The sequence below is a fragment of the Strix uralensis genome, chromosome 3 (assembly GCF_047716275.1).
Source record: "Strix uralensis isolate ZFMK-TIS-50842 chromosome 3, bStrUra1, whole genome shotgun sequence".
Classification (NCBI taxonomy): Eukaryota; Metazoa; Chordata; class Aves; order Strigiformes; family Strigidae; genus Strix; species Strix uralensis.
Window position 1 is genome coordinate 10,640,093 of NC_133974.1, and position 23,632 is coordinate 10,663,724.

The window sequence follows — 23,632 nt, forward strand, 5'->3', positions numbered from 1 at the left end:
AGAATTTCTACTTTATGATATAGACCTTTGATTTCATTTTGATACCCACAAAGCTTGCAACAAATGGTGCAGGTCGTGATGGGATCAATCCAGTGTTTAATGGCAGTTTTATTTTTAGTTCACAGTGATCTACAGTTGTAAGACTGAAGAAACATCAGCAATGCATAACATAATTCTAGATTCTAAAAATAATCAGGTTTGGAACATGGAGTCTTTCTGTTTGTTTTTGTTTTAGGAATTTCTCTTTAAGGAGCAATGTAGGCGTTTCAGGGAAATGCAGGAAACTGTAGGGCAGACTATGCAGTAAGAAGTAACTACAAATGGCCTCATTCATAGATAATCAGCTTCATTAATGAATTACTCTTACCTCTAGTGTATCTACTTAAATCTCTCAGCAAGATCCAGGCAGGGGCTGTGTGCTTCGAGAAATGATAAAGGGCATAATGATACAGTACTGTGGACTCAGGTTGAATGAGGGAGTGTCATTGCTGCTTGCTGAATGAAGGAGTTTTTTCCTCCTTGTGATGCTGCTAGACATAGTCTTTCTAAAGGTTGAATTTTATCTTTTGTGCATTAATACATTTATTAAAATAATCTAATTACTACAGCTATCAAATTACTGGTGTGGTCAGGTGACTATTTAGTTGCTGAATTAATCCCCAGTGGGTTAAATGTTATTGCAGACTACTAAAATTCTCTGGGATTGCCATTATAGTGTTATTTTTTTCAGAACAGAACTGTGGTTTAGGGCATATTACCACTGAGTCTTTGCTGTCAGAGATTCCACTGACTTCTGTATGAGTGTTTACATGATTTAGAGGAAGAAGTTTTATCCTGCAACCGATCATGAAGAGACCAATTTCAGTATTTGTGAATGCACTTTATGATATCTGGATCTGTTTATGTGTAGAGTGCAGGTCAAATTCAGTTGCTGTCTTTTTATATAAATTATACTGTAAAGCTGCAGGCAGTTTCAAGGAGTTTGTAATGAGCTGCGGCGTCGATGTCTGCTGATGTAAATGTATGAGAAAATCAACCATTGCCCAACTGTGACCCTAGTGCTGCTTGGGGTCACAGGTGTTAGCACATCTCACCTGTGCAAAACGAAGACCAAAAAAATCCCTTATTCATCTGTAGTGACAGATCAGTTTTGTAGTGGTACTTTACTCTCTATTTCAGCTATAAGGTAAAACTCCAAGAAAAATAAAGCCATCACAGTATCTTTGGCATGTTGCCGTACTTGCTATGCTAGGCAGTTCAGCTAGGTGACTAAGAATGAAACCTTCAGCATTTTCTTCAGGAAGGTTAAAAAGGAAACTGCTATCTTGGTAATAGAGAGTAAATCTGCCAATTAATTTTTAAATAGTGTAACAGAACACTGGAGAAGAGAAGATATAAATCAGAATTTAAAGCGGTCAATTTAACAAAAATGTGTTTTGTCCCCAAAGATATAAAATTTTTACTGTACAGCACATGCAGATGGTTATTTAAAGCATCAGCAATTGATAAAGAAACCTGCTACATTTAAAGAAAGTACAAGGTGAAATTCTGTTTCCTCTCCTTAGTTTTGCCACTGATTTTAATAAATTCAGGCTTTTAAATATGCTGTTTTGTCCAATTTTCTTTTGCATTATGCTGTGCAAAGTAATGAAATGGAGTGCTCCTCGATGAAAATCATGGCCTTTTCCAATGATAGTGGAAAGCATAACTCAGTGGAGAGTGTCAGACCAGAGAATTGGATTCTCCTGGCTGCTGGATTCACTTCATGTCACGCCAGACAGCAGCAGGGCCCCTGTTGCTCTGACATCCAGTGGGGATCAATGCCGGGAGTTGCTGAGCCACAGCTGGTTCCCTTTGCTGTCAGCTTGCACTCCTTGTGCAAAGAGGAACCCAAACAGCGACTTACAAGGCTTTTCATGACAGGTAGTGGTTAGAAGCATTGACTGAGCGCTGTGAGGTAGCACTGCATTGCAAAATATTTTGCATATGTTTCGTGCTACAACCCACAGTGCTGGTAGCACAGGGTCACGTTCTCTGCTGGAATAAATTGACATAACTCTTTGCAGTCAGCAGTGTGGCAGCAATTTACAGTACCAAGAAATCTAAGATAATAATTTTGAAAACTTACAATCCATCATTTTTGAAGGATACAGATGAAAGACGCTTGCCTAAGTGGGTCATTTACTCTTAAAATAAAAAGGATGCTAGACAGTATTGTTAAGTAATTTGCATCTGTTAACTAGAGGTAGTTATTCTAGTTATTAAATTTAACATTTCCATGCACAAATGAAGATAGGAACCTACACTTTCTGTTATACTTTTATTAAAATAGTGTCATCCAAGGTGAATATACACAAGAGTAAAGAAGAGGGACTAAGTTATGCTGAATGCCATCCTAATGCCATCATAGTAGCTAGTGAAGTAGGAAATGTATTAGTATTATTTTAGTGTTACTCTAAAGATGGGTGTTATTTTAGTGTTATTCTGAAGTCACTTATTTGAACATTTCCATTCATGTCTATATCACAGTTCTAAATAAAATTTTGGACTGGATTTTCAAGAGAAAAAAGGACTTGTGTAACAAATAAAAAGTTTTAGCTTGGATTCAGTAGACACATGGAGCACTTGAGAAAATGTCACCCATTGATCTGTCCAGTTGCTGTGCAGTACAAATTCTGTATTGTTACTTGTGCCACTGTATAACTGCCCCTCTGGGTATACTCTCAGCTGCTTGCTTTCTCCCCTTTCACCCTCTTAACGTTGTGATGTGCTCCTTGTCATTTTCCCCTGCTTTTGAAATAATTCTTTTTATTCCCTGTCTGTGGAATAACATCAGTTGTCCTCCTTGGCCAGCTGTCTTACTATGCTCCAAACTTTGGCTCTCCCATGTTTGCTCTCAGTCTCTCTTTCTCTATTTGTATCTGTTTAAACTTCCCAAGGTTTTGAAGTGCTGTTTTCAATAGGTGTGACTGTTGGACTTGCCTACTGTGGCGCAGCACCTCATTTATGATACACAGACTGAATCAATTCATGTGAAGTGATAGTCATCCATTTTTGTTCCCTTCAACACTCATGCAATTGCCACTGTGTTTTCTTTACCTCCTATGCTGTATCTACCCAGTCCTGGTGATACGCAGTACATCATTATTTTGTTTTTCTTCCATTGTTAAACTGTACAAATGCAAGTTGTTGTTAAAGTAAGCTGTTTACTGAAGTTGCTTTTACTTGCTTCATTCAGTAAGAAAGTTCCATGCCTCAGTTTCAAGACTGAATTTTCCCCGTGTTAAATTGGAAGATGTTAGATCTGGCCAAACATGAAAAGGTCTTGATACTGATAGGCTTTTGAGTAAAGAATTACCTTAAGGAACATATTCTGTATGCTTTATTCCTTGAGAGACTCCTACATCACATGCCTCGGGCTGATGGTGCAAGATAATTCAAATACCAGTGAAGCACATTTACCCTTGCAAAACTGGGTGATACTATTTCAGATCATATGTGAAATGAGTATTCGTAGGGGAAACACACAAGGTGGACTTGCAGCACTACCACCATTTGCAGGACTACCACCTGCTAGTCAAGGAAAGCAAGTAGCATAGACTTTTTTGAGAGTCAAAGTGGGTTTTAGGGGGCCTAGATTGATTTTTGTCAACCTAGCCTTTTTGTGTGTGTCATAAGCTCAGCAAATCAGCAAGATAATGGAAACTGAAAGATCTTCTCTGTGTTGCTTGGACAGACATTATCGGTGCAGTGATCCCATCCAGAGGCTCAGACTGCATGTGGAGCCCTTTTGGGTAGAAGTGCTCACCTAGGTGCACACTTTTTCCTGAAGGTCTTGCTATTTACTTCATTTTCTCAACCAACAGATCTTCAAGTAGAATCATAGAACCATAGAATCATTTAGGTTGGAAAAGACCCTTAAGGTCATTGGGTCCAACCATTAACCTAACACTACCAAGTCCACCACTAAACCATGTCCCTAAGCACCATATCTACACTTATTTAAGTACCTCCAGGGATGGTGACTCAACCATTTCCCTGGGCAGCCTGTTCCAATGCTTGACAACCCTTCTGGTGAAGAAATTTTTCCTAATATCCAATCTAAACCTCCCCTGGTGCAACTAGAGGCCATTTCCTCTTGTCCTATCACTTGTTACTTGGGAGAAGAGACCAACACCCACCTCACTACAACCTCCTTTCAGGTAGTTTTAGATTACATGAGCTCTGCTTCCTCTCTTTGTTTATGAAGTCTCTGCCAGTGCAAGGCTACTTTGTTGCCGCCTTCTTCCTAATCCCTCTTTTAATCTTACTTTTTCTTGCAATGACAGAGAGGTGTGCACCTGGCATGGGAAGGCTGAGCCAAGCTGTATTAACAACTGCTGTAGTGGCCTGTCTTTGCTCTTACTCTGGAAATTTACTCTGGAATGCCCAGAGACCTCGGCACCCCAGGAAGAGTAACATTTTCAGAGTTTCCCACTACACTGGTGTTACTGGTTTTGTTTGGTACCTGTTCTCTTGTATGTAGTCCTAACTATTTCAGTCTATGTTCAGTGGTTCTTCCTTAATAAACTGTGGTAGAGCTGATTCATTTTCAGATTATTGGAAGAGGGGAGAATTGCTGGAAGATTTTGAAGGGCTGCCAGTACTGAAAGTATTTGTTATTTTGCAAGGGTAGACATGCACACCTAGACATGAAATTACTATGAAACTGGGCAAAAAATGGATGAAGCCTAACTTCTAGTAAAGTAAGGGCATACTGTTGTTTTCTTTTGTTCTGTAGTTACTCATCTTATAGAGGGTATTCTGCAAAGTAGTGAGATACCTGGTGTGTTGGACTGACCTTACTGAAGTTTTACAACCATCTCAGCTACAAGAGCATGCTGTTACAGGTCTTCTTCTTCAAAATAATTACGTCTGCTGAAAAGCAGTCCTTAGTAGTCTAAGTAGTGTGCTGCCATCAAAGGGGCAGCCTAGAGGTAAAAAAAATAGGAGACTAAAAAAGTCACAATGAGTTTTATACTTGTTCCTGTATCAAGATACATTTTCACAGAGTCACAGAATCACAGAATCATCTAGGTTGGAAAAGACCTCGAAGATCATCCAGTCCAACCATTAACCTCACACTGACAGTTCCCAACTACACCATATCCCTCAGCGCTATGTCAACCCTACTCTTAAACCCCTCCAGGGATGGGGACTCCACCACCTCCCTGGGCAGCCCATTCCAACGCCTAACAACCCGTTCTGTAAAGAAATGCTTCCTAATATCCAGTCTAAACCTTCCCTGGCACAACTTGATGCCATTACCTCTTGTCCTATCGCTTGTTACTTGGTTAAAGAGACTCATCCCCAGCTCTCTGCAACCTCCTTTCAGGTAGCTGTAGAGGGCGATGAGGTCTCCCCTCAGCCTCCTCTTCTCCAGACTAAACACCCCCAGTTCCCTCAGCCGCTCCTCGTACGACATGTGTTCCAGACCCTTCACCAGCTTCGTTGCCCTTCTCTGGACACACTCAAGTAATTCAATGTCCTTTTTGTAGTGAGGGGCCCAAAACTGAACACAGTAATCGAGGTGCGGCCTCACCAGTGCCAAGTACAGGGGCAAGATACCTTCCCTGTCCCTGCTGGCCACGCTATTTCTGATAAAATTTTACTTAGCAGTCAGCCTCAGCAAGGAAGTGCCTTCCAGTTTTGTGTGGGCAACTGAAGAAGGGATCCACAGAGCCCTTCACCTGGCTTCAGCATGTCCAGAAAACAAGAAGTGTAACATGAACAATCATCTTCCTGTAGGCTCAGACCTCTTTGCTTTTGCTCCTTGAGGTCACTTTATGATGAAAACTTAGATCTGCTTCTATACAGTGATGGTTCTCTAACCTCTACCAAGGTTTCTTTGGTTTACTTTTTTTTTAATAATTAATATGATTTTGAAAATTCTTGTAAATTGCACTTTCTGTAGTTACACAGCTTGCTGACTGTAAGCATTTGAATACAGACAACTTTTCCATCTATGTTATGTAAAACACCCATATTAGATTTGCTTTATACATGTTAAAGTGATTCTGGAGGCACAGATTGGTGTAGAACTACATTAAAAAAACCCTGTTCAATGGTGTTTGTCTTACCAAAATTGGAGATAACCAACAAAATTCTACTTCAAAGTTTGTACTGATACCAAGGTATCTCATCATACCTTGGTAATAGTTACTCTAATCAGCTAGAGGGAAGCAAGACAGGGAATGCAAAATAAAAAGAAGTCTCTCCCAGATGTCTTAATTTCAGTGTGCTCATGTATGCTTTTAATAAAAATTTGGGGTTTAGTATTTGTCATGTTTATTAGTTCATTCTGTCAGACTATGCTTGTACTAATTTAATTATAATACAGCTTCCTTTGAAAAACAGATTAGGTGTTAAACAAGTGTCCCAGCAATAGGTGTGTAGATAGCAAAAGAAACTAGTAGTTCAATTTGTAAATTAAGGTCTTGTTATTTTACTAATAACAAAAATAACACATATGACCACTTCAGTATCTTGAGTAAATGGTAATTTATTTGTGGAGGATACCTTTACAAAAAGTAATTGCTCCAGTAAACACTAATGAGTGGTGTGTTTATCTTAAAAGTTGCATGAACAGTTCCTGAGGGTACCAGGGCCAGATTAAGGTCTAAGGGTTAATCTAAAACACAGTGCTTTAAGACCAGGTTCCTCATGTCAAGAGGAGTTCTTCAGTATTTATTAAACATTCCTTCACGGTTTCTATCCCATTTCTTTGGCATTTTATTGCTTGCTGATACAAATTATCCAGGGTTCAATAATCAGATGAAAGATTGGGTGAAGCATTCAGGCTTTAAGCAATATATCTTTAGGGGATGTATTTTCTAACACATTTGCCCATACTAGACCCAGAAACCTGAAATCTCAGTTTTTAAGCTTACAGTTGTATTTAAACATTTTCAGATGGCATCATTCAATTGTAAGGAATTACTGTGTTTTGCTGTAGGAACAAAAAATAATCAAATTATTTATTTAATTTCCAGAATTAGACTTCTGACTGTACATGCCAGTTTAACAGGTAATCCTTCTAAGTAATTTAGTTGTGGGGTTGCTTTCTGCAAAGATAAAACTTTCCATGGGTTGCTCCATCTAAACAGTAGTTACTCAGTCACAACTGCTGCTCCTTGCACCGGTGTCTGCATGTATTTGTAGCAGAAAAAAGGAGGTGGGGCATAAAGTCTAAAACACTTGGCCCTATATGTTGGTTGCATTTACGGTATTTGATGGAGATGCAATGGACTTAACGTGGCTCTGAGCTAGCTCTCCTGAACTGTTTGGTTGGCCGTACTTGATGCTTTGTGCCTTCCTTTTTCATACACTTTGATATCAGCACTGACCTTTCAGTATCTTCTCCCTTTGCTCTTCTTCCTCTTGATACTTTCTTGTGATGTTACAGCATTTTCATGTGTTTAAACTTGTTGTTTCTCCTTACTGTTAACATTAAACAGTATGATGATGTGTCATGCAGCTGAAATGAGCATCATCTTCAGACGATCCAGTCCCTGAACCAGTCCCCTGGTTTGGTCTCCAGATATTTACTTATCCTTATCCTGTAAAAGGTCCAGTTCTGAAAATTCTTGACCACAAGAGTTTATATGGGTGGTTCATTAGAATTTGTCCTTAGATATCCTGGTAATACCTCCTAGAGTAAATGACCCAGGAAAGAAAAAGATACAGTGCAGGTAGGGCAGTGGTTTTTACCTCCCTTTCCTTCATGGCATATAATTACAAGTCACCTTTTCACACAGTTCCTTACTTGTTCATGAGTAATTTGGAGGCCTCGTGTATGAGCAGATCCTGGGACAGCCTTTAATGTCACTCCATGACAAGTGTCCATATGTACTAAGCTCAGATGTTCAGTCATCTGTAGTGACTAGGGTAGTTGGGAATTTGGATGCGCAAGCATTCCCTTGTGAAATTAGGGAAGTGCAAAGGCGTGCAGAAATTATATGCACAAATTTGAGGGTAGTGTTGGAAAATCTGGCCTCCAGTATCTTTTTGAATCATCCGGGAAAACGGAGTCTATGATTTTTGGAGACTTTTTAATGAAAGGTGAAATTTTATGAATCTCCAGTCTGAAGTCTGCTCATATAACTGATACATGCTTTTTTTCTGCCTAAGGATTTCCCTTGCATACACAGCAGAAAAACAAACAAATGCAATTCTCTCTTACTTCCTTGAAAAGCAAAGTCCTTTTTTCTAGCAAGATTAACTTGTCGACTAATCTTAGAGCAAACACTTTATTTTAATCTATCATTGTTTTCTGCCTGTGGGTTTAGCAGAGGTCAGAAAAAGAGATTCATTAAAGTGACAGTGCATTTGTTTTTCCAAAACCACATCAGAAGATTTTCCAAAGAAAATAAAGAAATACAGTATTTCTTTTAATACACTTCACCTAAATAAAGTCTTAAAATCACGTGCCTTGACCCAGATGGGGTGTTTGCAGCATAAGGTACAAGTTGTATAATTTCTACTATCTGAAAACTGCTTAAATGAGCTCTCCTCCAGCTATGCCATTTATTCCACACCTAAGGTGAAGTTGCTCTGGTCCCTTCTCTGATGTAGAGCCGTCAGTGAGCTGACTGCCAGTGTGTTTGTGCAAGTCTGTTTGCTTATATAAAGAACCTATTTAAGCTTCTCCACCCAAGAAATTCATGTTGATTTTGGATAATCCCTGGGCGATTTTATTCTGTAAAATAAATAAATAAATCTTCCAAACCTGTGACGCTCTCACATATTTTGGACTATTAGAAGTGTAGCATTTGTGTTGGGGAAACGTGAACTGACGTGAGGCGTGGGCAATTTTATATTTGTCCAGAAGTAAAATAGGATGCATATTTCAATATAGGGTTATGTGATGTTGGAGTTTCACCTGACAAGAATGCAGGGTCAGCTGGTAATGAGGATAGTTTTGCGTGTGGATGGCCAGACCCCACACTGCACACTCATCCTCCACTGTGGCTTCTCTAGTAGTGCCAATGTGATTTAGTTTGGCAACAAACCAGAATTTCAGAAGAAAAGGAAAAGCTATATTAAACAGCTGAAACAATTCTTTGGGGTCAGCAATGGCTGTCAGGACTCGCTTTCAGTCTAGGAGAGATTGTATGTGTATGTAACATAGGCCAGTAGATGTGGGAATCTGGGCATCCTCGCTCCGATTGGTGCTGAGCTGGGCTGTGCTGAGGATGCTTTGGCCCAGTGCAGTAGAACAGGTCTCTGTGATCATCATCAATCATAACTAACCCATTCAGTTAAAAATAGCTTCTGCAAGCTCTGCTCTCCCCTGCTCCCTTAAGGAAACACTAGTGCACGGGCTTGAGTTGAGTATGCTTCAAGTCCTAAACTCAGGTCTGGGCAAATGCGAGGAGGAAAAAGCCCTTAGTTTCACTCTACTCTTAATCCTCACCCGTATACTTCCTTGAGGTTCTTGCTTTGGCAACAAAACTGGTTCTGAACAGGCACATCTTTGCTGAAGACAGTAATAGCTATGAACATGTTGCCCTGAATCTCTACGCTGCTATTTATTAGGTAACTAAATATTAAATCTAATGTCTTAAATAACTGAAATAATTAACTGTATTTGTCTAACATATGTAGCTACCTTAACTTGGAAAATGTTGAGACTGGGCTAGCCTGTCTTTGCTGTATTGTTTATTAATTGTATTGCAGCAGTGTTCAGCATCTCTTGTAGTAGATACTGAATTCATGTAGTGAAAAGCAGCCGTTAACCTTATGAGACTGAACAATACCAAAAATGATGGTTTTGTTTCCTGCTTGGTTTCTGGGGTCTTGTAAACCATGAAAAGTTTTCTAGAAGACTTACACACCTACCTTACCTCCTCTTCCCTTGCTCTAACCTGTGAATAAGCTGAAATTCTTGTAAAATCACTTACTTTCAAGAATTAAATCTATGAATGGAAAGTCAAACCTTAAAAGACATGCTGATAAATCACTGGAGATGGCAGTGACTGAGTAAAACAGTATGGAAATAACAGCAAATGTTTTCAGAGGAAAACTGACCTTCTCAACCCAACACACAGTACCATACATATAATGCAACATAACATACCTTCTCACTTGTTACTGTATCCAGTGGGCTGTCATATTTCTAGTGTTCTGTGTTTTATGTGTGTTATATACACCCTTAATTAGACTTGTGATGTAGACAGCCCACTCCTGCATGAGGTTAAGCTGCTGTGTAAATAAATAAAAAGTAGGAAAGACAGCTTTTGCTAAAGATAGAACTAAGTTTAAAAACAATGTTTTGGCCTTAGGCTTTTATTTAGGGTTTCGGAAAACAGAACAAGTTCTTTGTTTTCCATTACTTGTAGAAAGCCTAATAGGCAAAATATTGCTTCTTTTCTCATTTTTCATTCCTTGAATGTGTTTTAGTAAATCCCTTATTTATTTAAACTACTATAAATTATGCTGGGATATGATCATTACTAGTTTTAATAGAAATATTAGTTTAACTGAGGAACTTCTTTGTTGTGACCTCTGTGGTAGGTAGTTTAAGCTCAGAAAAAAAGGCATCAGAACACATGCTTTAACAATTATTTTTCTTCAAAAGGTTATGTTTCATATAGATGATCAAAAAGGCAATATAGTGCCAGCCCACTCAGGCTACCAATTAATACTATCACTGTCAACCTCCCAATAACTTCACTACAGTAACGTTAGTCAATTTTAGCAGTTAAGGTTACTGACCAATTGCCATCAGATTTACCACATGCATATTAAAAAAAACAGTCAGCCTTTATCATTTGATGAACTACGTTCACAGACAGAGGCAGAAAGGCTTCTGCTATCACTTTCTCCAAGCAGGCACAAAACCAGCTACATCTGAAGTGGATGTACGCTGCTAAATTTCTCTTACAGTAGTTTGTCAGTGCTTTTCAGTCTCTTTAACCTATTTTTACAGTGTCTCTGCCTGATGGATACTTTCTTCCACGTCTATTTTTCACATAGGGAACTGATGTAGAGGATATCAAAAGAAGCCAAGTGGGAAATTAAACACCTCATACTTGGTGGGCTAGTTAGGACTGTGTGTTAACTACCTGTGTTAGCTGCTGCTGATGTTAGAGGTGGGTGGCTTTTGCCAGGAACAAATGCTGTCTGCAGTACTGTGGCTCAGTAATGAGCTAGTCCCCATCATGTGTCTGAACCTTGCTGCAAGGAGATCTGACTTATTTGAGGCTAAAGCTGCATTGCAGGTCAACATGTAAGGAGTGTAAAAGATCTGGAGTATGAAATCAAGCCCTGAGATAATAGCATGGATTTAAGAGATTAAGTGATACTAATACCAGTACACCTCTTTCAGATAAGTCATAGGCATACTTCCTTCATGCCTTTTGCCTCTTTTCTTTCATTCTTTTTTTCAGGTTTTTTTTTTTTTTACAGTCTTTTCCATCAAGTAGTCCAGCTTAAATTGGAGTGGTGTATCCTTAATAGATAGTTTAGTGAGTACAGCACTTTTCTATCAGATGAAAGAGACGTGAACCCCCTTAGATTGGGGAACTTGAGACCGATGTCACCCACCTCATGAGCAAGAGGTAAAGATGCCCAAATTGCTGTAAATTCTTACAGGCACCAGATCATCCTTGTTGACTGGCCAGGAAGTGAGTAGTGAAGCCCTCATCATAAGTGATTGCCCACACTCCTCTACAAGGTCCCTGATAAAACAGGAACGAAATTGTACAGTAACCTAGAACCATGAAGCTCTAATTTGATCTTCCTTCTTGTAGCTGGAATGACAATGATAAGAACCTGCATAAATAGGGGTAGTTTATGTAAATGCTAGTGCTCCGTGTTGACACGTATGCATTTCATATTTTTCCTCATTCCATGGGACTTTTCTGTGCATCTTCATTTTGAGACAGGAGATTTTGGATATCTGCAGGTTCTTAGTGCACAATAACATATATGATAGTTGGTGTGAAAGGGACTCTTGTTCCTGGGCAGTACTGCTATTGTAGGTCCTGATCTCTCAATGTAAAATTGAATTGGTTTAAGCTGATCCAATGCTTTGAGTTTGGTCTTGTTCTGAATGAAGGGCAACGCAATACTAGATGACGTGCCATGAAGCTCCGTGTGTTTCTGTATCCTTTCCAGCTTCACATCCTGTACATGTGATTCATCAGTCTGTATTTACCAGTGATGGTAACTTAAAATTACATTTTTAAGTTTGTTTGTTAGGTTTTTCTAATTTATAAGTTTATTTATTTCAGAGTTTTGCAAAGAAGTGGAAAAACTGAGATAGTTGAAAATTCTGTCATTAAAACAAAGGACTTTTCTTCTTCTATGTTTCAGACACAGATATTAAGGAGCTAGAGGATGTTTTTGGACTTAACGGACAAGTAGAGCATAAGCTGAACTTCCTCAAAAAGAATGTATCAAAAGATATAAAGCTGGTACTGATTGCTCATTCTATTGGTTGCTACATCACGTTGGAGATGATGAAGCGAGCATCAGAACTTCAGGTACATTAACCTTATAGCATGGGAGTTACATTATTAGCAAAGCAGTGCACATGCTTAGCCTGTGGGTAATGTCATGTCTTTCCTGTGGAAGCTATATTCTGCTATATACAAACTTTCAATCCTAGTTCTCATTAAAATGAAATAAAAACATTAATCACTAATCCTAATAACATGTAATCAAGGAGTTTAATGTAAAATAAAGTTCTTACTCTGAATTTGCACCTTTAAATGCCCTTGTAATATAAATGATTAATAATGGTGATAAATATATTTAGGACATTCATGTTGTCTTCTCATCTTTAAATAATTTATGAACAGATCACTAAATATTTGGCCATTGTATTACTACACCAAAAATTAAGACTGGTTATGATTTTAATAGCAGTTTCTTATCGCAAGGCAAGCAGATTGCTGGCTGTACATGGGAAAATATATGGAATAGTAGTATAAATTGTGATGAGTACTACTATGAAGGACATTGTTTTTAAAATTTAATTCATATGCATATATCATTGCTTCTGCAGCTCAGTCTTGGTTTGTGTAACTGGATGAGAGTGAGAAGTGTTACTGCATGTTCTTGTTTATCTGAACATTTCTCTTTGTCACTGTGAAGCAATAAGAAAGCTGAGGCAGGGCCATGTCCTTGCAACTCTGGAAATCGCAAACTGTTACTGCTCAGTAATAACTCACTGTACTGGCGGATGATGAATGAAGAATACTGCATTTTTATTCTTAAACATTCACTCTTGCTAAATCATTGCCTCTTCCTTTACATTATAAAATCTTCAGTGGAAGGAAGTGCAGTGTTAGCGTATAGTCTGTGTTTAATATACGCGTGAGTAGGTTCTTCCACTTCTTCATTTCCACTACATGTCTAACTTTTTTTTTCCTTTAAAGGAAACAGCAACTAAAAATGTGAAACATGAGATTAACCTGATATATTTCCACAGGCGTATTTCACTTTGTGATTAGAAACAAGGGCATTTTTTGAGAGAACTTTTATTACTGTTTTATCTTTTCAAGAGGGAGTGTTCTAGAAAATATCATATGCAGTAATTTGTCCAAAAATACCAACTTTTCTTTAGTCAACATCTGTACAGTCTTTATTACACAAATGATTTTATCTGGTTTCAATTAAACTATGAATTGTTGAGTAATTTTTTTACACCTGGCTCACTGGATGCTGGCAGCTTGCTATTCATCAATGTTTTGAAATGTAGGTATCTTTGGGACACTCTTAGACTGCATGGTGCACTGCGTGCATGAAGTTAATATATGACAAGCTACATTTAAGATGCATTTAACAATAGAAAATATTTGTGTAAGCCAGAGTGTTGTGCAATCTTTGTCCCTTTGCCAAAAATAAGTTAACTGTTAGGCTTTGTAACATATGAAGTGTAATAATAAGAAACTTGTGTTTCCATCTCTCCCTTTATTTTTACTGGAATATTTGATTCCCACAAGATTTTGAGCACATATGTGTATTTTAGTAGCTAGATCATTTGATTTTATTTTTGTGTAGTTCTTATGTGATATTCTTTTATTACATGAGTTTTGGTTTTGGTCTTAAATTCTCTGCTTTAAGAGCCTTTGGTTGCTTACAGTTTATTATTCTGAGCTAGAGGTTAATGTGTTGTATTTATTATTCAAATAATTCAGTAAATGTTTATATTTGGAGTGTATGTTTAGCAGATTTTTTGTTACCCAATTTAAAGCCCTTTGATAATCTAACCAAACAGAGATTAGATTGTCCCTCTCTTGTACAATGATGAGGGAATCTGATGACTTGAGACATGCATGAAAAGGAGAAAGTACTATCTCCTTATCTCTCCTTCTTGGATGCTCTTCAGCTGTCAGTTTTGAATGCTGCTAATCTCTTGGGCCCTTGTGCTCTCCAGGTTAATGGGGTACTGTGTGTTTCTTTTCTTAAGCTTCTGTGAAATAATGCTTTCTTATTTCATTAAAAGAGAAATTAAACAGGAATTTGCAGTTTACCCAGGATAGATTCATTTTGGACCCCATCCCTATTTTTCTACTGACTCTTAGGGAGGCTTCTGTTAACAGTTTCTTCAGGAGACCCCTTAGCACAAACTTGGTCTTAGGTTCATGCCTTTAGCTAAGTCTGATTAGTAGAGAAGGGCCACACAGGTTACATCCATACTTGTAACTAAGTGGGGCTACTGCATGGATTTGAATACTGGGCCAGCTATGCAGTGACATTTTTGGACCAGTCTTTACGAGACGTTTTGGCCCAAAGCAGTCAGCAACTTGCAAACAACACCCTGGCACGGTTCTGGGCTTGGCAGAGGCCCAGGACCATTCCCAGTAGTTCGTTTTGATGTAGACATCCTATTTTGAGGCAGGGGGAATTCCGCCATGTGGACACAGACCATCCCATGGTGTCCTGTTCAGTGACAGGACCAGGGAAAAGTTCCTGGCCGGTCTGTTTTCTGGTACACTTGTAACCATGAACACTTCTCAGTTATTGTGGTGAACATCAAATCTTAACAAGATTTGCCTCTTCGTGGGAACTAGAGCATCCAGAGTTTGTCAGACTGCTAAAAAATTTTGACACTGGGAAGGAAAAATGTTAATCAGCCTTACTCTGGGGAGACAGAAAACTACAATAATGTACAGCTTACTTGATACTTGGTCTTAATCTCATAATCTTCTTTGCTCTTCATTCAGCCAGCAGAACTGAAAAATGAAGCTGGGTGACAAAATTATTTTCTCAATTGTTGGAGCTTGAGCCTCAGATATATGCTACATCCTCCAGGCATTCTATTCTAAAATACAAGTCCTTACTTGGAGGGTTTCCTTGTGCTTAGCTGGTGACACTACTGTTTCCTGAAACATTTTGTTTGATCATTAATCAAAAGATTGACACATTTCCTTGCTAATGAAATTCAGTCTGTTACAGTCTTAGTCTTTCATTTGCAATGATGCTTTTGAAATGCCAGCACCTTTGTGGTAATAAATTAACACTTATTAATGAGCTCATACAGCTCATTATATAAGCATTGCTCTTCCTGTAAAACTCATTGAGGAGGAAGACTTTGAAACCTCTGAGTATGTATCAGTTTAAGCAAGTAAAATTTCTGTAATATGTAATTCAAAACCATGCATTGCTACTATGTCTCAGAGGTGCAGAAGAATATTGGATATTGCTAGAACTTGGTTCATTTCATAAATAATAGCTGACAAGACATAGGTTGGAATGGTTGTGTATAAAACAAGTTCATACCTTGAAAACCCTGTTTTATCATTTCTGTGCACGCATTCATGTGCATCTGCCTTACCTTTCCTTCGCTGTGTACTCTTCCAAACAAAAATCTGTTGGTCTGTACTTTCTTTTGAGAATTCTGATGAGCGTAACAAAGTAATATAGTTCACATTTAACAATTCCATGAATTTATACAGTAACATAACCCTATTTTCATGAGGTTTTGTTTGTCTGTATATGAATTGCATTCAGGTCTTTCACTTGAGGAGCTACAGCTTCTTTAGGATCTGGTAATGTATGTAGCTTAGAAGGTTTCTGCAATGTGTCTTACTCTTCATAAATCAGTACTGACTTTTACCCATCAGGAGGCTGTCCACTAACCAACCTTTCTTGAGTTAAGCAAACATTTCTTCATTGCTGACTATTCTAAATTATTTTATGATGTGTAAAGTGTTGGTGCTATTCATTCCTTTTTATAAATAACTTAAACATGCCTAACAGGAGGTACCAGACATTTTTGTTAACCTTCTGAATTACTGAAATTGGCTATATATCTCTGCTATTGGTTTTCTGTCTGTTTAGCCAGTTCCTGATCCATAGAAAAATGTTTCTCTTACCCATTATTAGTGGTGCCAGGGATTGAATTACCTCAGCATGAAGCATTTTGTTGGAGCTTTTTGGATAGTTATTTTAGATGATGCTCCTATATGTGCATGGTAGCTTTATTTCTTCCTTCTTTTTTAAATTGTTCAAAATACTTACTTAAAAAAGCAAAGGAGCTTTCATCTATAAAACATTATTGTTGTTACTTCCCATCTTAGAAAAAGCCAGTAATAGATTTTATCATTTGTTTTTAAATTTAGCCAACAATAGATTAGTCTTCTGTCATTCCAAAGTTTCTGTTATTGCATTGTTAGTAATGGGGTCTTTTATTACCCTTGATGCTCCCCCAAATCACACCTTTAGTGTGACATATGTAGTCCTCATTTTGTGGCTTCATACTTGAACCAAAAGGCCACGTTCCATCTGTTGTGAACAGCTTGCTTGGAAACATTGATGGCCTACAGGTACACAACAGAACGACAGATGTCAAGACTCTGTTAGCTTTTTTTTTTATTCTATTGTCTAGAAATCTGCTTCTTCCCAATTACCTGCAGCCCTTCGCAACACATCTTAGTGGGAGAAGACATCTCTGCACATGGCCCTTCTGACAAAGACATTGATTGGGATATAAAATTTCAGAAATGCTCTTCTTTTTGCCATCTCTTGGCCAGGGAATTTCTTTTTTTCAGTGTGTATATATAGAAGTAGTGTTAAAAGAAGCTTTACTAAAACAGTGAAAAATGGTAATAGATAGTTTTCACTTCAGTGTATCTTCGTATGCAACATAAAATGAATAATCACTCACAGAGGAAATGAAAGAAATCTCTCTTAACAGTTAAATGTGTGAACATCTATCCATAAATACTATTTTTGCAGTAAGGTAGAAGATGAAGTTTAAAGCAAATTAGCTATTCCTGAACAAGTCATGTAAAACATTCTGGTTCTAAACCAAATGTCTTTTTCTGACATAGCTTAATCTATTTTCAAAATAATTTAAGATAATGGTTTTGAATGTATTCTAGATTCATTCTGGACAAGAGTGTTCACACATGAAGTTATTCAGGTATATTTCCATGTTTAGATATTCTTTACTCAGGTTTTAATTTACCAAGTCTGTTGGTCAACATCAGTTCTGTAAGTTATCAAAGTTTTCCCAGATTTTACTGGCAGAGATAATCTCTTTTTGAAATAAAGTTTCCCGAAGACAGAAGCTACAGGTAGGTGTTGGGGGTTTTTTTGTCTTTTTTTAAGCTTTTGGTTCTTCTAAGAGCCGAACTGGACAAGGAGAGAATTTTATTTTGCCAGTGTTGGCAAATGCATAATTGGCTATCACTGCAAAAAGATCCCACCTGCTAAATGAGTTGTTTTTCACATCTTTTTGTATTATGAGAGTAGTTATTTAGGGGGAGAAGAAGGAGTGTGTAAGTTGTATTTAATGGTTTAAAATCTTACTTTGACAAATACTAGATTCTCTCACTGCTGCCTTTCTGCCTCAAATCAAGTTGGTTCTTTTGGCTCTAGTCAGCACTTCGTTCTTCTCTGTTGAAGTACTTGGAAAGCTCCCCCTAACTTTAGTAAAAGAAGAATTAGGCCATAAGAGAGTGAAATATGTCAGGATTCCTCTGCTAAGTGATTTATTGTGATAAAGAATTCAATGCAGTGACCCTTTACATTTATAATTTAGTTTCAGTTGTGTTGAAAGCTTGATTATGAATTTGGGAAGCGCTTTCCTAATGTTAGGAAAGAGAAAAATCACCATGTTTTTAAATATGGGCATTTCTACAAGAAAACAAAAATTCTTTAGTCTAGAATTACTGGAAATCCACAGGGACTACAAGACTGGGATTAAAAGAGAGATTTTTTTAACAGTACAAGAACTACTAAGGCATGTCTGATCTTTGAGATAATAAGGGAATCTTTTCAGCAGCATGAATGGTTGAGGGAAAGACTGTATGAAGGCAATGACATTTGTTCGGTTCCTATTTTGCTGAGTTTAGAACCTCTATATGTAATCCAAGACTGGTGGTGTCAGAAAACATCTTCTGTAAGGACACTAATTTAGCAGGTTCTGATGTCTTTAGAAGCTCTAGTGCATTTTGAAAGTAGAAAGAAAATGAAAATATAAACACACCTGAGATAAACAGAAATATTATTATTTCTTCCATTTTTGAAAGTTTTATTTAACATAACAGCATCTCATTCAAATGCTGATTGCCTAAATTACATGTCACAATATGTTAAACAAAGTCAGTTTACATAGCTGTTGCCTAGGTAAATTAATTCTGATGATCTCACTGATGATTATAAAGTTTAAAATAGGCTTAGTCAACAAATATATTTTTTACCACCTTGAATGCTCTCTTACAAAAGTAAACTTGTCTCAGATATTTTGAAGAGTACAGTGGGACTGCATAAAATAGAAAAATAGCCAGAAGATTTCTGACGAGAGATGGTATCTTCTTCCGTGTGGAGGATTATACTTTACATACCTGTATGCCAGGGTGCAGTGAAACCAACAGCACAGTAGAAGCGTGAATAAATGTCCTTGGTTTGTGCAGCCTTGTTTTGATTTGTTCTTGCTGAGAACTGGTTGCTCTTGGTTCCTTATTGGATTGCAGTGATGGGTGGAATATGGATATGTGGTTATGTCTAGCAATAGGGATCATGATCTGGAGAAACAGAATGGAGAAACACTATTTTTACATGAATTTCATGTTACTTGCAGGCTTAAATGATGAAGTGCAAAAAATCCCAATAAAAATTAAAATGGGTAAAAGACTTACAGTAACACAAACCCAATGACAACATTTGCAAAATTATTATGCAGGAAAAAAAATAGATGGCTATACTTAGCAGACCTCACAAGGGAATTGGTACACATTTCAAATAAATGCATATCTTGTGAAGAGAGCTGCGAATTTCTAGGCCATGATACAAAACTAAACTGAGTCTGATGTATTTTCCTTCTCCTTCAGTCCATCCGTCTGAATAAGTGAGCTACATATTAAAAAAACAAGCAAACAGCATTGGGCTGATATACACCCACATTCATCCCCCTTTAAGTGTTAAGGGAGCAAAAAAATAGAAAGACTCTAACAGTTTTGCACTGATTTAATCATGAGTTGAAGTTCAGCTGCCTTCAGTGAGACATGTGTGTTATTTTAAGTTTATGGATGTTTTAAGTTGGTCACTGAATTAGACTATTTCTATAATATATATATTTTGAGAGTTCTCTCAGTTCTTGATAGATAGCAAGTCTTTGGGAACATATATAAGGAAGTACAGGTGGTCTAAACCAGCAATTAGACTAAAATTTGCTTGAGTTGACAGTATACACATTGCAGAGTCTGTATAATCCACCTTGCAACAGATGACAAAGTTCTGACGAGTATGTTCTCTCCGTGACGCCTCAGGCAATATCAGTAAATCTAGTGGAATAGCCAGTAAAGCAAGCAATACAAACTTCGTGCATATGCAAACATTATGCAGCTCTCTTATTTGGAAAAAGTGAGAAGTAATGCAGATGATTTATTAAACCTGACCAAATAAAATAAATAAGATGCTGTATCTTTGAAGCATCAAGGACGTTTCTACAAAGATTTGTGGAGAGATTTTTTTAAAAAAAAAGAAAAAATTAAAACAACCTTCATATGAAAACCTAAGACAAACATAAAACCTTCTCTCTTTGGGGTGGGACGCTGCAAAGCAAAGAGCAATAGTGGGTGAGTTCATGGCAAACAAAGATTTGTTAGAGAGATACTGACTTTTGACTGAGACACTCATAAAAGGCCACCATCCTGAATTTAAAAGCTCCACAAAACTTGAGAGCGCTGTCGGTGAAAGACTGATAACTGTGGAATGGGGTTGAGAGTGTCAGCTCACCCAAGAGACCACTAGCAACCATTATTTTCACTGGCTTGATGACAGACTCTAATCCTAACGGTTCCAGTCATATTCTTTTCTACCTATCCCCGCCAAAAAAAAGCTTTAAAAAATGTAAACTGTAAGAAAGTGCAGTAATCAACAGACAGATGGGATTTTTTGTGTAACCCACACTGGACGCTGCCTTTGTGAATAGGAACAGGAACTGTCTAGATTTCCATGTGCTGCATAGGTCTGCCTGAAATTACTTTTCTCTTCATAGACAAACAACCCACCTTGTAATATAGAGGACAAAAGAATGTGAAATATCTCAAGGATACAAAACAATTTGGGAAACTTAAAATGTAATGAGAAATAAACTGTTGAAGGTAATACATCTTCAGATGTAAAATGCCTAAGGCCAAATTAAATAAGGGGTCTTTTGCTTTCACCAGGGAGCATATTTCTCCACATTAAGAATATAATTTTTATCACAGAAAATTGGCTTCAAGCCAAAGTGGCATGAACTATCAATTATTGGCAAATAACTAAACCTACCAGGAACTGAAATGTGATCAACAACTTGAGAATAGTCTTCAGTCATGCTGTGAAGGTACTGACCATTACTGCTTTGTGTCTGTCTGATTTTCTGTTTTCTGCTTTCTTAAGCAGAGAAATTAGCTTTTAATCATACATTGTGTAGTCTGTTACATGTGGGGCCATCTTCTGACTCTCTTTTGACTCATTATGTTGTGGTCAAGAGCATATAACTGCCTGCTAGTTAAGAATCCAATTTCCCCTAAAATGAGATAATAGGATTTATACTTTAAAGTTGTTCCCCCCCAAAAGTAGAGAGAGAGAGAGAGAGAAAAAAAAAGTAAAAGAGATTGTCCTGTCTGCAATCCAGACTTGTTCTTACTTGTAACTGTAGAAGTATCAAGTAAGAAACAATGAAAGGCGAGATTCAAGTTACCAACATAAGATGATAAAATTCTGGATTTTTGGCAACACAAAACTTTAGGATTAGCAACATGTAAAATTTTCAGTGTTTCATGTTGGGAAGAATTACCTGCTGAACTATGCCCTTTTCAAGATCTTCTGTGTCATCACTATTGAGCTCTTAATCTTCTAACCCAAAACCTAGTGTTTACCAAGGAAGCATGAACGGAAGATTTGGATGAGGTTTATGGTGCTTGTCAGCCTACTTGGCCAAAGCTCATGCCTGATTATCTGGTCCAAAGAAAACTTTTTGAAATTAACCTTGACTTGAATGGCTTTGTTTTATTCTGCTCACTGGTATTTATGCCATGTTTCTGTTACACTGTGTCAGTACACTGTGGCTCAGGTGATGTTAAGCCACATGGAAGCTGTAGTTCATCGTATTGTCAGCACCTGTAAGGGAGTAGCTGAGTTGTGGATTTGCCTGGCTGAGTTCAGTATCTGATCAAAAAGTGTCAGTTTAGGAAACAAAAAGCTTAAAGATTGCAATATGACAGTCTAATTGAAAAAAAAGGATATACATTAAATTAAACAAAACTCATTTTTAAATCCACTCTTTATATCTACCAAATATAGACCAAAGGCTAGACACTGTCAGTTTGTCTGATCATTTGATTCGTAAATGTGTGTCCTAAAACCAGAAATGGAGATACTGGAAAGATAACGTACAGTGAGTTTTGTCTTTTGTCTTCTAGAAAAGACTTTTGAAATATAAAAATTAATTCTTCATACTGCCTTATATGTATTTTGAAAACAAATAATGCATTTCTGAACAGTGCTGCCATGTGTATACATAGCATACCTTGTATGGTTTTTGAAGTAGGTGAAGCAGGTAGATACCACAGCTCAGTCCTAGAACTTCATGGGAAATACTAAATTACATATAATTCAATATTCTTCTGAGTCAGGAAAACTTACAGTCCAGAAATGTTGAAGATCAGATGAGACTGGTAAATAGTAGAGTGATAATTAAAAGCACAAGTGCAAAGTTAATTAAAATTGGTATCTGGTGTAATTAAAAGACAGGCTTGACAAAATCAGCAGCAGTATATCCGTCAGTACATAATTGTCGAGCATAAGAATTCAGGTTTCTGTTTTTAACATTGATTGCATTTTTAAGAGTGAGAATTCAGAGTCAATAATAACACTGCCCTAAGATTAGCTTGTTTAGATCATAAGCCTGTGATAAGAAGGCCTGAGGAAAAACTAATTCCTAAGACTTTCTGAGGAAAATAGTATTTTGTTCATAATGTTCACTGAAACTTCAACTTCTGACACCGTGTTTTAACATATTTGGTTTACTGCTCAGTTGAATATAGAAACAATATGAAAACCAAGATTTTGGTTGTGATGATTCAAAGTAGGAAACAATAATTTTGATTTCAAGATACTTGAATTTTTTTAATAACATTGTGTTTATTTTGCTGCTAATTAAAGATCTGATTTCAGATGTATGTAGTCAGAATTCAAATAAACCTACAAAAATTATCTTTTCTAGGAAATGAGAAAATATTAAAGTAGACAAATGTACAAACAGAAAAGGGAGAAAAATAAACTGAAAAGCGGAATCTGTGATAATTCATCAAGAATCCAAACATGAGAATGAAGAGGAAATGAAGGACTAAAAAGATGGCTAGAATGGTAAATGGCATAATAACAGAATTTATTAAGTACTGTGGATTTTTACAAATTTATTCATAAAATCTTGTTATTTTGAATCTCCAAAAATTTGGATTCATATTGTAATAACTAAGTGAAATAATTCTATAGAAATGAGGGAATCATAAACATATAACAATAAGTGAATTTCAAAAACAATTAGGATTTATAGCATATGTTTTCAAAGAGCTCAACACCCTTTTGAAAGCCAGATTTCCGAAAGAACTTTTTATGCTTGGTGGTAAAATCCTTTGAAATTATGCCTGCAGATGTGTATGCATAGCACTTGAAAATCAGAGACTTACCTTTTTGGAGAGGCGAACCAAACAATCAAAATTCCGTATCAAGATACGTTGCACATAGCTTGAATTTGTTTTGTTCTTCTACTGCAATTAATATGCTTTTAGAGGAGACAGTAGAGCCAGGAATCAGCAATTTTCATGCTAATTTAAAATTGAAAAGAGGGGAAATCAGTCAATTAGGTCATTAAAGAATTGTTCATGAAAGGAGCATGTGAAGGGACACTGTGAAGTTTTTGAACTCGGCTATAACTCTAGTAACCAATATCTGTTCATAGAAGCTCTATATTAAAATGTAATTTCTTTGGCAATCCTGAGCTCTCAACAAAGAAGTTGACCTGCTCCATCAGCTCTTGCCTCTCATTCTATGTGATACAGTGACTCCAGTGAGGAAGGACTTGGCTTGGATCTTCTGGTTAGAAGAGGTTACTTCAAATGGACAGTGTTGTAATTAAAAATAT

The 23,632-nt window shown here is 37.2% G+C and overlaps 1 protein-coding gene across 2 annotated transcripts in view; it reads left to right on the top strand.

Moving 5' to 3' along the window:
• LDAH (lipid droplet associated hydrolase) overlaps positions 1 to 23,632 on the top strand; it is a 128,592-nt gene that overhangs the window by 45,256 nt on the left and 59,704 nt on the right. For both annotated transcript variants that reach the window (XM_074861490.1, XM_074861489.1), the window contains exon 4: positions 12,358 to 12,527. In XM_074861490.1, the coding sequence (XP_074717591.1) occupies positions 12,358 to 12,527 (170 nt within the window). The remainder of the gene's footprint in view (positions 1 to 12,357; positions 12,528 to 23,632) is intronic.